The sequence below is a fragment of the Equus asinus genome, chromosome 3, assembly GCF_041296235.1.
Source record: "Equus asinus isolate D_3611 breed Donkey chromosome 3, EquAss-T2T_v2, whole genome shotgun sequence".
In the NCBI taxonomy this organism is placed as follows: domain Eukaryota; kingdom Metazoa; phylum Chordata; class Mammalia; order Perissodactyla; family Equidae; genus Equus; species Equus asinus.
Genome location: NC_091792.1, coordinates 101,355,232 through 101,373,363, shown reverse-complemented (window position 1 = coordinate 101,373,363; position 18,132 = coordinate 101,355,232). Strand labels below are relative to the sequence as shown.

Here is an 18,132-nt window from a genome sequence, read left to right as displayed (position 1 = left end):
AAAGCCTCTGAAAAGCAAGAATGAGTTCAGGGGAGAGTTCGGCACCCTTCAGGAAGAAAGGGCCCTGGTGAATACTCCAAGCTCTCAGCTGCATTCATTCAAAAGGAGTTGGGGCAAACCAGAGGGAGACGAAACCATATCATACCACAACCCAGCCTCCAATCAGCAGTCCCCCATTGGATTAAAGTGATTAGTCTCTCACTCAGTTTGCACACCAGAGGGAAGACAGAGACCAAACCCTTCTGCAGAAAGATAACATCTAGAGCCTCTACAATTGTTCATAATGCTCAGCATCCAATCAAAAATTACCAGGCATTACAAAAGAAAGAACCAAGTGACCAAAAACTAAGAGGAAAAGGGGGAAAGAGGGGGCAACAAAAAAATCTAAATCTTTGAGTTATCCGAAAAGGACTTAATATACGAGAAAATAAAGGAAAAGAAGGAAAACAGATGAAAAGATAAAGAATTTCACTAGAGAAACGAAACCTACAAAAAAAATTCAAAGTGAAATTCTAGAACTGAAAAATATAACAACTGAAATTAAGAACCCAATATGTGATGTAATAAAAAATCAGATATGGTTTGACAGCTATGCTTTAAAGAAAACAAATATACAATAGGGAAAATCAACATAACAAAAAGACTAAACAACAGACCACTAGAAAGACAGATTAAGAAAGTAAAAGCACAAATCGCCAATTAAGAAATGAAAGAGGGGGGGCTGGCCCCGTGGCCGAGTGGTTAAGTTCGCGCGCTCCGCTGCAGGCGGCCCAGTGTTTCGTTGGTTCGAATCCTGGGCGTGGACATGGCACTGCTCATCAAACCACGCTGAGGCAGCGTCCCACATATCACAACTAGAAGAATTCACAACAAAGAATATACAACTATGTACCGGGGGTGTTGGGGAGAAAAAGGAAAAAATAAAATCTTAAAAAAAAAAAAAAAAAAAAAAAAAGAAATGAAAGAGGGAACATCACTATGGACCCTTTAGATCTTAAAAAGAGGATATTATGAATAGCTTTACACAAATAATTTGACAATTTAGATGAAATTAATCAATTCCTTGAAAAAACACAACTTACTGAAACTGAAATAAGATTTAAATGAAGACTTGATTAGTCTCATATTTACCAAAGAAATTGAATTAATTATTACCTACTTTCCCAAAAAATAAATCTCTAGGCTCCAGTGGCTTCCTCAGTGAAAACTTCCAACATTTAAGAAAGAAATAATATCAATCTAAAGAAACTGAGAGCATTACAAAAAAAAGCAGGAACACTTCCCAAATCATTTTACAAAGCCAACATAACTCTATCATGAAAACCTGACAAAAGCATTACAAAACCAATCTCACCCGTGAACACAGGTGCAAAACATCGTAAGCCAACTATCAACAAAATCCAGTGATGTATAAAAATTCAATACCTATTTATTAAAAATCTCTTAGCAAACTAAGGCAGAGAAAGAAATTTCTCAATCTGATAAAGACTAAGAAATACATAGCAAATGTTATATTTAATGGTGAAATATAAAACCTTTTCCCTCAAACTGCGACTTCAGCAGTGTTCTGGTGGCCCTAGCTAGTTTTATAAAACAAGAAAAATAAATTAAAAGCATAAAGATTAAAAAAGAAGAAATAAAACTATGATTATTCACAGCTGACATGACTGTGTATGAGATATGGAAAATCTAAGACTCTGTAAACCATTAGTAAACTAATTTAGTATGATCAATATATAAAAATCTACCTTATTTCTACATATCAGCATATAGAGACAACCATACAAAAAAATGATAAATTTTAAGTGATACCATTTGTAACAGCCTCAACAAGACTCAAATACCCAAGAAAAAACCTAAATTACCAAACATTACTAAAAGAAACTGAAGACAACCTTTAAAGACACTGGAGGAACAGTCTATGTTCATGGATTGGAACACTCATAAACATGTCAATTCTCCTCCAAACTGACAGAGATTCAAGACAACCAAAACCCCTACAATTTATTATTTTTTTGAAAATTGATAAGTATATTTAAAAGTATATATGGAAGAGCTAAGAATAGCCAAGACAATCTTGAAAAAAAGAACAAAGTTTATGCCACCAAAGACTCTAATAATTAAAGCAGTGTGTTATTAAAGAGAGGCAAAGAGACCAATGAAAAGAAAAGCAGCAGGAAACAGACCCACAAATGTATCTACACATATACAGTAGTCACTTGATTTATAACAAAAGTACACTGCAGGGCAGTGGGGAAAAAAATGTCCTTTTAATGAATGATGCTGGTCATCTACATGGAGAAAAACTATTCTTGACTCCTACTTCATACCATACCAAAAAAAAAAAATCCACCTGGAGCAAAGATCTAAATGTGAAAGATGATTAAAAAAACACAGAAGAGGGGCTGGGCCCGTAGCTGAGTGGTTAAGTCTGCGTGCTCCACTTTGGCGGCCAAGGTTCCCCTGGTTCAAATCCTGGGTGCAGACATGGCACCGCTCATCAAGCCATGCTGAGGCAGCGTCCCACACAGCACAATCAGAGGCACTCACAGCTAGAATATACAACTATGTACTAGACGGTTTGGGGAGGGAAAAAAAAGAGATTGGCGACTGATGTTAGCTCAGATGCCAATCTTTAAAAAAAAAAACACAGGAGAATATCTTCATTACCTTGGATTAGGCAAACATTTCTTTAAAAAGACTAAACAAAAAGAAAAAATTTGATTACTAAAAGTTAAGAACTTCTTATTTGTCAAAAGTTAACAACCCAAGTAGAGTTGAAGATATCAGTAGTATATTGAGAGCCTGCAAAACAAAGAACTCCTATAAAAAAATTAACAAAAAAAGACAACTCAGTAGAAACCAGGTAAAAGATCTGAACAGATATTTCAACAAAAAAGCATATCAAATGGCCAATAAGCACATGAAAAGCTGCTGAACTTTATTAGTTATCAAGGAAATGCAAATTAAAACCCAATGTGATATTATAACACACTCACCAGAATAACTAAAATGAAAAACACAGACAATACCAAGAGTTGACAAGGATGTAGAACTTGAGACTTTCATACTGAGCTGAAAGCAGTAAAAAAAAAAAAAAAAAATGTGGTGTAACAACTTTGGAAATACAATTGGTGGTATCTACTAAACCTGAGTATCTAGCAATTCCACCCTCAGGAATATATGACAACAGAAACACACACATATTCACCAAGAGACCTGCACAAGAAAATGACTCTAATGACCACTGATAGCAGAATGGATAAATTCATATGACGGAATAATACATGGCAATGAGAATAAATTATGGCTACATGAAGGAACATGGATGAATCTTACATAAAAAAATGCTGAGCAAGAGAGTCCAGTACCCATTCTACGATTCCATACATATATATATATGAAATTCACAACCACGAAAAACTAATCTGTGATATTAGCATAGTGGTTTCCTGGTCGGGAGGAGACAGATGGTAGTACCTATAAGAGGACACAAGAGGGGCTTCTGAGGTGCTGGTAATGTGATGCTTAAACAAGTGTTACTATGTGAAAATTTAGAGTTGTACACTTATGATCTATATTTTTTGTATATCATACTTCAAGAAACTGTTTAAAGAAAAAAAAACCAACCTTGGGGGAAAACAGATTTATTTATTTACCAAATCCACAGATGATACAAAAATGACAGTCAATATTTTAGATTACTTTATTTTAAAGGTAGAAAAAATGGGCCAGAATTAACAATTTTAAACTTAATAATAAATACAAAACACTGCACCTAAGTTAAAAACTAAAAAAGTACAACCAACATAAGGGAAACTTTGCTTAGAAGTACAGAGACAAAACAAGGTTTTTAAAAAACAAGTTCCATATAAGCCAACACACTGCTGCCAAAACAAAAATAAAAAAACATTTAGGGCTAGATTAATGACCACAACTGAAATGTTGCAATTCAAGAAACACACTAAAAACAGAGAATCTAGAGAAAGAAAAACTGGGATGGTAAAAGGGAAATCTTGTTAAACAAAAAATGGTTAAAGAACAAGGGATGTTTAATCAGGAAAACAGATGACTTTGTGGGCTTAACCCAAGTCTTTAAGTAGATAAAGGGCTATCACTTAAAATAAGAAATGGATTTATCCTATATTGCTGCAGTGGACAGAACTAGAACCAATAAATAGCCACTAGAAAGAAGCAGTTTTCAGGTTCAATTTAGGGAAAACTTCTCAATAATTAACACAGCTTTTCTACAGCAGAATGGACAAAGTATCCAAAAATAAGGATAACATCAGAGATGTCAGAAGGAGAACTTCTTGTGTTGTGCGCACGCATGCATGTGGAGTTAGAATAAATCAGTGTTTCCCAGACCTAACACTTCTAATAAAACTATGAAGCTTTTTAAAATATAAATTTCCACAATTGCCACCACAAGCCCAGTAAGTCTGGGTGGACCTGGAATCTCTAGAAGAAGCCTCCTGGGTGATTCTGATACACCTAGTAGCCCAGTGGCTCAAGATCCTTTATTTGGAAACCACACAAATAGATGGACTTTAAGGTTCCTTAAGAGTTCCAAAATTCTAAATAAAAACCATCTTTATATAAATAGCCTGATGCAGTGTTTTATCTTTGTATATTAAAAACTCTTTAGCAAGATAAATTAAGTACATCAGAAAGTGCATGTCACTTTGACCAGTCTTCAATTTTTTTCCCCCAAATGCATATAACAAAATTATTGTGTACTTTAAAGTACCATTATTATATTAAAAAAACTTCGCTAACCTGGATGAATTATAAGGAAATGATAATCAATGTTCATTTAACGAATGTTTACTGTGAGCCTATTATATGCCAGTAAACAAAAATGACACAACTCTACCCTGAGGGAACTCACAGCCAAATCATCAGGAAATTACAATATTGTGTGCTATCACAGGAAAGTACAGAGTGCTGTGGGGGCACGCAGAAGGGGAGCAACAGGTATGAGATATTCTTGCGTGACTACTCTGTCTTAAACTGGGGGATAAGGGATGGAAATTAGAAGAAAATTGTGAGAGAATGACTTTGAAGCAGAGTTTAGGTGGAAGAAAAAGGAAGGAAGGAGGAGGAAACTGCATACAAAGAAGCTTAAAAATATTTTATTTTTCCATTTTTACCAGCATTTAAAAAAATTAGGAAAGTTAAAAAAGATACCTGTATGTTTTAGAGACAAGACTGTTTTTCTCTTCTGCAAGGAGTCAAGGAGGAGGAAAATCATGGTTTAGATCAACAGTGGAAAGGGAAGTAGAAAAGCTAGTCCCTGAGAGTGGCAGAAGAAAATAAAGGAATTAGAACTAGAAGAGAGAAGAGTCTTGGAGGTTATTCTAATGGCTCAAGCCCCTAAAGCTCTTTACTCCCATTCCTATCTTAACTCCTATCCTCACCAGACCAACTCACCCAAATTTTACAAGAATTAAGTATGGTTTCTACTTCACATTACTACAGGCAAATCCTTAAGTAGATCCCTCTTAGAAGTTCTGACACAGTTCCGTTCTCTGGTATTGCATCAGTTGTATTCATTAAATCACCTATAGAAAGAGGCCAGATTAAGTGATAATATAGCAATATGCCGCGATCTTGGTAGAAATATCACCTTCAAAGACCATGTTGTGAAAGTGCATTATTGTTGGTTACATGGTGACTCAAGGAGATAGCAGAAGGAAGCAAGGAACAGTTCTAAAGGCAGTTGTAATAAAGCTTTGAGGTTCACCAGAATGTTGGAACATAATAGCAGAAATTTCTACTTTTCTCACTGCTATATCTCCAATGCCTAGAATAGTGCTTAGAATGTACCAGATACTTAATAAACATTTACTGAATGACTGAATCCCCAAGTAGTAATCTAAAAATCACACAAGCACACAAAAATAAAAAATGAAAAACAAAGTATAATAGGAAGAAAACTGCCTCAGGTTCAAATTATAACTCTACTACTTTTTAGCTAAAGTCTTGAGCAAACTGGAACTACTGCCTATTTCTAAGGATTAAATGATATTAAATGTGATAGCACATGTAAATGCTCCTAGCATAAAACGTATTCATTCAGGCTAATCTTCAATTTGCTAAATGACAGGTAATAGTAAATGCAAAACATTTTCTTCAGCTTGTGGAAAAGAATGATAGACGTAGGTTTGAATTAGAAATAGCATATAGATTTCAAGAACCTATGAGCAAAGGTTAACCTAAAACAACACAGGAAGAACTTAGATATTTTCATTCATATTCACAAATCAAAAATTTCTTGGCCACTATTCTTTATCCCAAACACAGTGCTAGGTACTTGGGATAAACAGACATGTAAGACATCTTATACAGTGAGCTCTTGGAGTGCACAGACTTCATAATTATTTATAAAAAATAACTGATATAATTATATAACAGAAGTAGGAAAATTTCTAAAAGAAAAGGCATATAGCCAACAGTGACTGAGAGATCAGCTATCTCCCCTAGAAGCTTCCAACATTGGTGTTACCTTAGTAGTCTACTTGAACTCCTTATAAATATTCGAGAAAGAGGAATTTTTTGCTCACTAAAGACAGCATAAGAATATGTTCCGCCTCCATGGCTAACTACATATCTAGAAAGAAAGAAGGCTTACTACTACTGTTAGTATTGAACCAGAAGGAAAAAGAACACACCTATTTTTCTAAAGCTGTAACTCAGATAACAACAAAACAAACAAGCCAACAAACAAAACAGTTCATTCTTGTTTTGTTTCAGAATGAAACTAGATGTTTCTCAAATAAAGAACAGAACATATCCTTTAATGGTACATATTTTTCCAATGCAGTGTCAAGATATTGTTATATGACAGTAGTACACTTATTTCTAATAAAAGTCATCTATCTAGAACGAAGAGAGAGAAATCATTACCTGATTTGTAGGCATTTTCGGCAAATTCACCTTCCACATCTGGGCTTCCCTAGAGATTGCCTTTTCCAACAGGAAAGACAATCTCTGGTTTTCCAAAGGTCCTGGAAACTTCATGATATCCTTTGGATCTGCCTGCCACCCAGCTTGATGTAGCTACCTGTAAAATGAAATATAAAACAATGCTCTTTATTTAATTATAGAATAACTAGCACTGTATAAATATGTTGGTACTTATTAAGCAATTTATAAAACAAAATAATAATATGAGGCAGTATAGGATTTTATAGCTCTTTAAAATATCATATATTAAAATATTAAAATAATAATCAGTTATTTAAAACATTCCCGCTTTAAATTTGAAACTGTTATATAAAGAATAAGAACATGGCCATATAATTGATAGACCTTTGGACTCTGATCAAAACATTATTACTATATCACATCACTAATTAGGGAAATGCAAATCAAAACTACAATGAGCTATCACCTTACACCTGTCAGAATGGCTATAATCACCAAGACAAAAAAATGTTGGAGAGATGTGGAGAAAAGGGAACCCTCACACACTGCTGGTGAGAATGCAAACTGGTGCAGCCACTATGGAAAACAGTATGGAGATTTCTCAAACAATTAAAAATAGAAATACCATATGACCCAGCTATCCTATTACTGGGTATTTATCCAAAGAAGTGGAAATCAACAATTCAAAGAGACTTATGCACCCCTATGTTCACTGCAGCATTATTTACAATAGCCAAGACCTGGAAGCAACCCAAATGCCCATCGACTGATGACTGGATAAAGAAAATGTGATATATAAATATATACAATGGAATACTGCTCAGCCATAAAAAAAGACAAAATTGTCCCATTTGCAACAATATGGATGAACCTTGAGGGTATTATATTAAGCAAAATAAGCCAGAGAAAGCAAATACCACATGATTTCACTCACATGTGGAAGATAAACAAACACATGGACAGACAGAACAGATTAGTGGTTACCAGAGGGAAGGGGGTTGGAGGGTGGGCATAAGGGGTAAAGGGGCACATATATATGGTGACTGACAAATAATAATGTACACCTGAAATCTCACAATGTTATAAACTCTTATGACTGCAATAAAATAATTTTAAAAAATTACTACTGTATCAACAATTTTTAAGTCATATACCAGGGATTCTTAGAAGTAGTTGTCCGAAATATTCCTCTTAAAAATCTAATCAGATAAGGGCTAATCTTTTCCTTCATTAAAAAAAAGTTGTATCATTATATTAAATCCCACCCACTTAATTAGTATGAAATCAGCCCCTTAATTATGAAATCATTTTGAATTGCACTTCCAATACAGTGTTCACTAGCTAGTCCACACTAGCCCCGTTTCAAGTGCTCAACAGCCACATGTGGCTAGTGGATACTGCACTGGACACCCTGGAAAAGAAACATTTCTATCAATATAGGAAGTTCTTTTGGACAATGTTGATCTAGAAAGCTAAAAGGTAAGGTGACTGGCACTCTAAAATGAGCAGCAAATCTAAAGAGCAATAGTCTAGACCAGTGCAGGACAACTGAGAGTCCAAGAGAGATGTCCCTAGGTTTAAAAAATAAAAAGGAAACCATAGATTGGAGACGTTTAACTATGTGTAGAAAACTGGATTGAGAAGCTGCTGACGAATGTGAAAAGACTGAAGTAGTTTGATGAAAGCTAAAAGCAACTGAAAAGGTAATTAACTTCAGAAAAAAAAGATTATGTAAGAAGGTAAACGTAATAATTAATACACCACAATATTTACATAGCAATAATGACGAAAATACTGAATAGAGATTTCAACAAATACTGTGATAAAACTACACTGGGAGGATGAGGGGTGTTGGGAGAAGGTAGAAGGACAGTCATATCTTCAAACGTCATAGTAGGAAAACCATAAATAATATCTAAAACAAACATCAAAAAGCAGCAGTAGGGCAAATTATTTGAAAATATGATCTTAAATAACAAGAAAGAGCTAAGAGCTGAGAGTGGCAAACCTCTGGATGGTGAGAAAATGGTGAGGAAGCCCTGCAGTAGGGGAATGCTGTTTTTCATTATAAATCCTATAATTATTTCACTTTTCCAACAATGTACCTATACTATGTATGTGCTTCAGAGTCATGGGATTTAAAAAAGAAAATTCTAGGACCAGCCCCAGTGGCCTAGTGGTTAACTTCAGTGTGCCCTGCTTCAGCGGGCCGGGTTTGGTTCCCCAGTGCAGACCTACACAGCTCTGTTAGTAGCCATGCTGTGCTGGCAGCCCACATACTGAAAAACAGAGGAAGACTGGCATGGACGTTAGTTCAGCGCAAATCCTCCTCATAAGAACAAGAAAATTTTTAATGTCTAGAATTAACATATGAAAAGTTCCAGATTTTTGATAAAAATGTAAAATTTGAAAAAACAAAGAAAAACAAACCTCTTCTTCAATTCCTCCCCAATTCCAGCTACTATCCTCTTTCTTATCAATCACTGCACATACTTCACCTACTTGCTACTCAACCTACTGCAGACCAACTCTGGTTAACTGGAGCGTGGGGCTTTTCTCCTTCTTTCTTTCTTTCTTTTGGTGAGGAAGATTGTCGCTGAGCTAACATCTGTGCCAATCTTCCTCTATTTTGTATCTGGGACACAGCCATAGGATGACTTGATGAGCAGAGTGTAGGTGTGCACCTGGGATCCAAACCTGTGAACTCCATGCCACCAAACTGGAGTGCACGAGTCTTTTTGCTTCTTTAAACCTTTGAGTTATTGCAAATTTTCTATAACAAGCATGAAATATTTTCGTACTAAGGAGAAAAAAAGTAAATAACTTGGGGAAAAGAAATTATACCTATCCTGAAAGATCCATTTCAAAGGTAACTTCTTTCAAGAATTTTAATTCTCTAATCTGGTGTGACTTCTCTCCTTTCTGAAAGCAGCTTCCCACTACCAGGGTCCCTACTAAATAATAAATTCCTTTGCAGTCACATCTACCAAAATCATCTTTTTATCATTCACTGTGACCCCAGCACAGAATCCTGATCAAACAGGGACTCAACCAAAGGTTCATATCAACCTTTGGAGCCAAAAACAACCAACCAAAAACAAACCAAACCAAGTCTAATCTCAGTCTTCCAAATGTTTGAAGCTGCTATCGTGCTCACCAATTCATCTTTTTCATAGCTGAAAAACTGTTCAAGGGTTCCTAACATAACATGATTTTTGCTCTCCTAAGTCAGCACTAGCTTAACTATTAACACAGTCTAAAATCATCAGCTATTTTTTTGGAGGCCACATTACCAATTCAGATAGAATTATGGCCAACTAAAACTATTTAAGACTTTCTAAGTTCTACTCTTAAGCAAACTCCCCCTCCACCTGCCCCACTCCATTGTGTGGGTTTTTTGGTGTCTTCTTTTGTTGCTGTTCAAGACGTTAAATGGATTCTTTCTTTTAAAAAAAAAGTCATCTTGTTAAATCCATCCACTGTTATATTCTCCTGAGATGTTCTCAGATTCCAGTTTTGCTGCCTTGGTACTTTTCTCAGATTCTCCACAATTTCATGAACAGACTCACTATAATTTCATCTAAAGCAGATACAAATATTAACCTCAGAAGTGGAATGTAGACTAGATGACCATCTATCAAGAGATATTTAGAAGAAACACCTATATTGGATGGAGACTGAACTTAATAGGTTCTAAGCTTTCTTCTAAACCTAATTTTAGTCTGTAATCTATTAACTCTTGTCAAAACTTCAAACTTACTTAACTAATTATTCCATTAGCTACACCCAACAGGTGGCTCACAAGGATCCACCAGTCTTGTCAATATACCCAAATGGCTGGCTGCCCCTAGTGATTACTCTTCTCTTACAACGCTTCCTTTGAAGATTATTTTCAGGGGAGGAGGGATGGGGAACAGAGAGGGACATATAGGATAGAATCATGTACAGAGGGTTTAAGGGATTCCTGTTCTCCAACCTCCTACAATTAAGGCCCTTAGTGAGACTTTCAAATATTAAGATGCTGTAACAACATTTTTAAAACGAAGGAATCTGAGTCAAAGAAGAAATCATAAGGGAAATTAGAAAATACTTTGAGATGAATGAAGAAGATCCAGCATACCAAAACAGATGGGATGCAATGAAAGTAGTGCTTAGAGGCAAATTAATACCAGTAAATGCCTATATTAAAAAAGATCTCAAAATCAATACCCTAACCTTTCATCTTAACACACTGGAAAACGCAGAGCCAACTATACCTAAAGCAAGCCAGAAGGAAGAAAATAATAAATACTGGAGTGGAAGGTAACGAAGTAGAGAACAGAAAAATAGAGAAATCAATGAAAGCAAAAGTTGGTTCCCTGAAAAGATCAACAAAATTTGCAAACCTTTAGCTATAGTGACCAAGAAAAAAAAGAGAGGATAAAGTACTAAAATCAGGGATAAAGAGGGGACATTACTCCCTGCATTACAGAAATAAAAAGGAATATAAAAGAATTTTATGAACAACTGTATTTAAATATATTGTACATTTTAGACAAAATAGACAAATACCTAGAAACACAAACTACCAAAACTGACTTACGAAAAAACAGAAAAGCTGAAAAGCCATATAACAAGTAAAGAGATTGAATAGAAAACAAACTACTGTCAAAGAAAAGCCCATGCCCAAATGGCTTCACTGGTGAATTCTACCAAACATTGACAGAAAAATTAATACAAATTCTGCACAAACTCTGTCAAAAACTAAAAAGGAGGAGCACTTTTCAACTCATTTTATGAGGCCAGTTATTACCCTGCTACCAAAACCAAACAAAGACAACGGCACTAGAAAACTAGACCAATATCTATTCTAAATATAGATGCAGAATTCCTCAACAAAATACTAACTAACAATCTGGCAACACAAAAAAAGGATCATACACCATATCCAAGTGGAATTTAGCCAAGGAATACGAAGTTGGTTTAATATTCAGACATCAATTAATGTAACATACCTTATCAAAGAAGAAGATAAAGGAATCATTCTTTGCTCACACTAGGGAAACGTAACAAAGAAAAAGGAAAGATGGTTAAAATTTCCTTAAACTTTTAAAAATGGGATATAAATAATGCAAGCGAAACACAAAAAGGATGGAGGACACCTGTGGGGATGTTCCAGATTAAGTGAGGCTACAGCAAAACCAAAGTGCCGTACCTGACCCTAGACTGGATCCTATATTGGACAGAGATAAATACTATTAAGATCATTACTGAGTCAATTTTCATAATGGAAACATGGACAGTAAAGTAAATGTATCAGCATTAAATTTACTAATATTGATAGCTTTATTGTGATTCTCTAAGAGAATATCCCTATTCTTAGGGAATACACTAAAAATTTAGGAGTAAAGGGCCATAATGTATGCAATTTATACATAGAGAGAAAAGGAGAGAAGACAAATGATAAAACAAATGGGGTAAAATGCTAACAACAGTTGAATCTAGGTAAAGGGTTTCCTTTTGAAATTATTTACAAGTAAAGTTAAGAATGTAGAAAAAGCAAAAAAGAAAATTCATGGAAGTGCTTATATTACCAGGGTACTTTTTACATTCCTTTTTTAAGACAGATAATATAATACAGTGGAGAAAGCACTGGCTTGAGTTTTACCTCTTTTACCGATAGTGCACAAGCCTGTTTTCTAATGTGTAAAACAGACTGAGATGAGTAATGAATCCTGCTAAGGAATAAAATATGAACACTTAAAATACAATTTTACTGTTTTAAATAACAGAACTTTATAGTCGTATCTTATTTTATGCCAATTGTTGGTTACATCCAGAATTCTGAACGCTTAGATAGAAAAGTCCCTAGGAACTAAAAAACAAAAAGACCGTATTTTGGTTGGCATAGTCCACACACTTCTAACTTTATGATAGTTTCACATTTTTCCTTCCATGATTTCAAGTGCTACTTGTTTCTTTTCTCATGTTATCAAACAGCTTAATGTTTGAGTGAATAGTTTACAAAATGCTTACTGTACAGCATAAACTGTATCACAAATCTAGACACACGGACTCTTGCTCTTCTGAGGAAAAGTACTACACAGTGCTGAGTATACAACAGAAACAATTTCATGAGATATGGAATTATTACATTTATTATGATCATAACACCAACTCAATTAATAATTCTGTACTGGTGCTGCCTTCTAGATCTTAGTTTCTCTTCCAAAAAGAGGATTTCTTAATCCTTAATCCTTAATCAAGAACCTCATGTTCTAGTATGACCTCCTTGACTTCATGCCCCAAACTAATAAATTACAGGTACTTCTAATTCCAAAACAGCTCTTTCCCAATCACCATGCCTTTCCACACACTGTTCTTTCAACTTGAAATGTCCTTCTCTAGCTTGCATTCCCTGTCCTAACAGAGCTGTCATTTGCATCAGTCTGTGAATAGTACCCTGCCTTTCAACATCTGTACTTGGACATAATTCTACCTTTTCATTTAATTGCTCCATAAGAACTGATTATTTGTAGATTTGTCTCTACTAACCATGAGTTTCTTGATGGTAAACACTCTCCAGAGGTTAGCACTATGCCTAATAAACAATAACAAACTTGCTCAGTGCTTAACAACTAAAAGCAAAATGATTCTTAGTTGCAAGCTTAATACTTGGCCAGGTATTGTTCAAAGCACCATGCCATATTAACTCATTTAAGCTTCACACCACCTTAGGAAGTTGGTATTATTCTTAAGCCCATTTTAAAGATGAAGAAACACACACAGAAAAGTGAACACTTTTCATTTTTAAAGTATTACACAATCAGTATAAAACATGTACACACACACACTGCTTCCAATCTTGACCAAGAAACATTCGAGTTTCACTCTAACCTGCTACGATGTCACACTGCCACAAAAATTCAAATCTCTAACTGTAAATCATCATCTATTGCCCCTTCCTAATGCACGCTGATTCTACCAGCCTGCTCGTCATCAGTATTAAGAAACTTCTCCTAGTCCAAGCTCAGAATCTCATCAGTCTGGTCCCAGATTAGCGAATCTAAATCCTGTCCATTCTTTCTTAACCTGTTTACCCACTCCCTTCTACTTCATCTGCCACAAATCACCTGGAAAAGCCAGAAGCAGATAACACTTCTGTTAAGCTTTTCAACAAATTCTTTTTCGGGACGGAGACTATATGGCATAGTCAGACTGCTCAGGTTTAAATCTGGCCAGCGGGCTCTAGCTGTGTCATCTAAGAGGAAAATTACTTAATTTTACAGAGCCTCAGTTTTCCTCATCGGTAAAAGGAGACTCCTGAACTACCTGCCTCAACGAGTCCTTGTGAGGGTTCAGAATTGCAAACGGCTTAGAACAACGCCTGTCAGATAAAAAGCCTCAACAAGTGGTGTTATTAGCATCCTAACGTCACACTGCTGCTACTCAAAAGTCGAGCGGCTCCCCAGAGACAGAATAAAAGCTAAATACTTGAGCTTGACGTTCAAAGATCTTCAGTCTGATTCCATCCCACCTCCCGAGAAAGACCTTCCACTATTGTTACCCAATTCACAACTCCTGCCAAAATGATCTGCGAGGGAACCCCTAGCTCAGCAGAGGACCTCCTGCCTCTACAGAATTCCAGTGTTTTTATCGGTCCTTCAAGGTGCAACTCAAATCTCACCGCCTCGCCCATCTCCCGCACCCACCCAAACCCCGGGGCGCGCAGCCGCCCCCGAGCTCCCGCAGCCGCGGCGGTTCTCCCAGTTCACTGGCATTCTCAGCTTTGCACCGTAAACCATCTCCCCGTGGCCCCTGCAGGCACGCGGAAGTCTACGGGTGGGGGCGTGTCCCCGTCTTTGTGCATTGCACAGGCTCGCTCTACAGAGGCGGCATATCGCTGGGGCTACAAAAAGTTACTCGCTGACACAAAAACTGGCCCAAAAGGGAACATAGCAGAGCCGTTTGCAAACTGGGCAGGGGCCGAGCTGTCCCTGCGTGCAGGGGGCGGGGGCCGGGGGCGGGCCTCGGCAAGGGGCGCGCGGTTCTGGCGCTCCCACCCGGACGGCGCCGGGCGGAGGGGAGGAGGGGCGGAGGGGCGGAGGGGCGGCGCGCGGGTCGCGGAGACGCCTCGGGCCCCCCGCCCCCTCACCTTCTCCTTTTCCTCCTCTTCCTCCTCCTCCTCCTCCTCCCCCCCGGCAGAGCTGTAGGCCTCACAGTGGTGACGCGGGGTCATCCGGGGGCTCGTTACCACCTCATCTTCCTCAGCGCGCGGCGACGGGGCGCGCGGGACGAGGACCGGGCCGACTGAGGAGGGAGAAGAGGGGGAACCGGGCTGGGGGGCGCGGGCGCTCGAGCGGGGCGCACGGCTGCGGCCGGTCGGTCGGTCAGCGAATTAGTTCCATGACGCCCCCGGACCTCAGGCCGCCGCCGCCACCGCCGGTCCCGCTCCTCCAACCGCCGCCGCTCGTGCCCGGGTGGGGAGGGGGTTCCCTCTCGCCATAAGGCGGCGGGGGACGGGGAGAGGCGCGGGGGAGACCGGCTCTGCCCCTGCCCGGGGGAAGCGCCTCCGAGGGGAAATGGTGAAATGAGGGGGGAGGGGGAAAAAGGAAAAAAAAAAAGGAAGGGGAAAGGGGGGAAAATAAGAAAAAGCGAGACAGAGGCGCTGGCGCGTCCGCTCGCGGGGAAAGCTGGGGAGGGAGGGGGAGGAAGAAGTGCCGGCTTCCTTGGCTCCGCCCTCGCGGACCGATTCCCAGACTCTCTCACTCCTTGTAAACAACAGTGAAGCGGTTTCTCACCCTCCCCCTTGTTTCTCTCCGCCGCCTTCCTCCTATGAACACGCAGATCAGTCCGGCAAAAAGCTGTGCTGTTGGAAATGGGCTGGGGCAGTCGTAGGGAGTGGTGTGGAATGACGAAAGCCATTTTTATGCATAAGAAAAGCTAAAGGTGCGTGGACTCGTTTTTCCTTGGAGGAGCGGAAGGGTTCCTCATCGACCGCACGGTGACGTAAGCGCCTGCTCGGCTCGCTGGAAGAGGCGTGTGGTCTCCGGCGAGTGCGGTGCGCATGCGCCGCGGAGAAGAAAGAAGCGGCTTTGAGCTCTGCCGGGGGTGGGTTTTGTTGGGGTGCTCTTGTGGCTGAACGTGGAGCTGCCTGGTTTTATCCAACCTAATTTGTCTCTGGCCCTTATGAAAGGCTTTATTGGAAAGGGGTTAGTGATATGTTCTGTAAAGATCTTGCATTCTTTATTAGCCTCGCAAAAAATTGTGTTCTCGTCTTACCGTTGACGTGTAAATAGAATTTGCGGTCGTTTTCGTTGCCACGTCGTGGGTGGAGGGAGAGTCAAAAGCGCTTTAGAAATCGAGAAATTTGGGGGAGCATATCCGTAAGCACCTTCTCTTTTACAACGGTAAATTACACTGCTGACGGCCGGGAACCTGCTTGGTGATGCGCCAAGAGAATTCCAGCCGCTTAACCAACACATCTGAGTATTTCAGAGTAGGTTTTATTACTAGGTCTTTAACGAGTGTGTGGTGACATATAAATGTATTTTATTTGGAGTTCTTTTTCTCACCTCTGGTAATTTTTTGCTAATCTTAATTGTTTTATTTATAAAAATAATATGTAGAATTACAGAAAGTTTTGAAAGAGAAAAGGGGAAAAGCCTCAAACTCAACCATTTACAAAACTAGTCACATTTGTGTTTTCCATTTATGTCTTTGATATGCCTATTTTAACATTTAAAAAATTTGTATTGAGCTTATTGAATGGGGCAGACTTGGTGCTAAGCCCAGAAAATTGGAAGTAACCAAGACAAAAATAGCTTCTCCCTTCAGGGAGTTTAACCGTTGAGCTGATAATCACTATCTAAAATCACCCAGTGCATTGATTTGTTTACTTGTACATTGCATTCCCTCCCTACAATATAAGATCTAGGATGGCAGGGTTCTTGCATGTTTTGTTTCACCCTGTATCCCTGCATGTGCTGTAAAATCCTCTCAATATTTTATTACTGACTGAATAAACAATTACCAGTATCAAAAGTATTAAGATGGAAAATTGCAGGCTGCTGTGGAAACGCTTAACCCTAGCCTAGTTAGGGATATCAGAGAAGGTTTCTCTGAGGAAGTGACATTTAAGAAGAGACTTGAAACCAGTGGGCAAAGAAGTGGGGAGAGAGTGATGAAGGGAAAGGAAACAACGTGTGCAAAGGCTCGAGCTGAGACATTCTAAAACTCTCTGAAAGGTAGTGTGGCTGGCCCTCCAAGAATTAAGGGGAAAGAGCTCAGGCCAGGGGCAGGGGGTGAGTACTACCTCAAAGCAGGGAGTGAAAAGCCCAGGCATTTTAAGTGGGTTGTATGCTGCTCTTTTTGCTTCATGTACCCTTTTTCCATATTACATGGTTTTCCTTCTACATAGCTAATATTTTTCTGCTATGATGCTGTTGAGAGTATAGCATAATTCCATTGTTGGACCATGAAATTGTTTCTGATTTGTACTACTATAAGAATAATACAAATTCCACTCCTACTATGTAGTCAAAAGAAATGAAAACACGTCCACACAAAAACTTGTACATGAATGTTCATAACAGCATTGTTATTTTTTTTTAAAGATTGACACCTGGGCTAACAACTGTTGCCAATCTTCCTTTTTTTCTTGTTTTTTCTGCTTTATCTCCCCAAACCCCCCCTGTACACAGTTGTATATCTTAGTTGCAGGTCCTTCTAGTTGTGGGATGTGGGACGCCGCCTCAACGTGACCTGACGAGTGGTGCCATGTCCACGCCCAGGATCCGAACCCTGGGCCGCCGCAGCAGAGTGCGTGAACTTAACCACTCGGCCACAGAGCTGGCCCCATAACAGCATTGTTTATAATAGCCACAAAGGTGAAACAACTGATGAGTGCATAAATCAAATGTGGTATGTCTATACAATGGAATATTATTTGGCCATAAAAAGGAGGTACTGGGGCTGACCCCTTGGGTGACTGGTTAAGTTGGTGCACCCTGCTTTGGTGGCCCAGGGTTTCTCCAGTTCAGATCCTGGGTGTGGACCTAGCACTGCTCATCAGGCCATGCTGAGGCGGCGTCCCACATGCCACAACTAGAAGGACCCACAACTAAAATATACACCTGTGTACTGGGCGGCTTTGGGGAGAAGAAGGAAAAATAAAAAATAAAAATCTTAAAAAGTTTTTTTAAAAAGGAGGTACTGACATAT

General features: G+C 38.7%; 1 protein-coding gene across 5 annotated transcripts in view; it reads right to left on the bottom strand.

The window, feature by feature from the left end:
- CCNI (cyclin I) overlaps positions 1-15,617 on the bottom strand; it is a 32,471-nt gene extending 16,854 nt beyond the window's left edge. For 2 of the 5 annotated variants that reach the window (XM_044766185.2, XM_044766188.2), the window contains exons 1-2: positions 15,065-15,617; positions 6,910-7,066 (exon numbers count right to left, since the gene is read on the bottom strand). In XM_044766185.2, the coding sequence (XP_044622120.1) occupies positions 6,910-7,023 (114 nt within the window). In that variant the 5' untranslated portion in view covers positions 7,024-7,066; positions 15,065-15,617. Of the gene's footprint in view, positions 1-6,909; positions 7,067-11,924; positions 11,966-15,064 lie in introns of all 5 variants that reach the window. The other 3 variants (XM_044766187.2, XM_044766186.2, XM_070505584.1) reach the window with 3 other exon arrangements.
- Between the last annotated feature and the right edge of the window lie 2,515 nt (positions 15,618-18,132).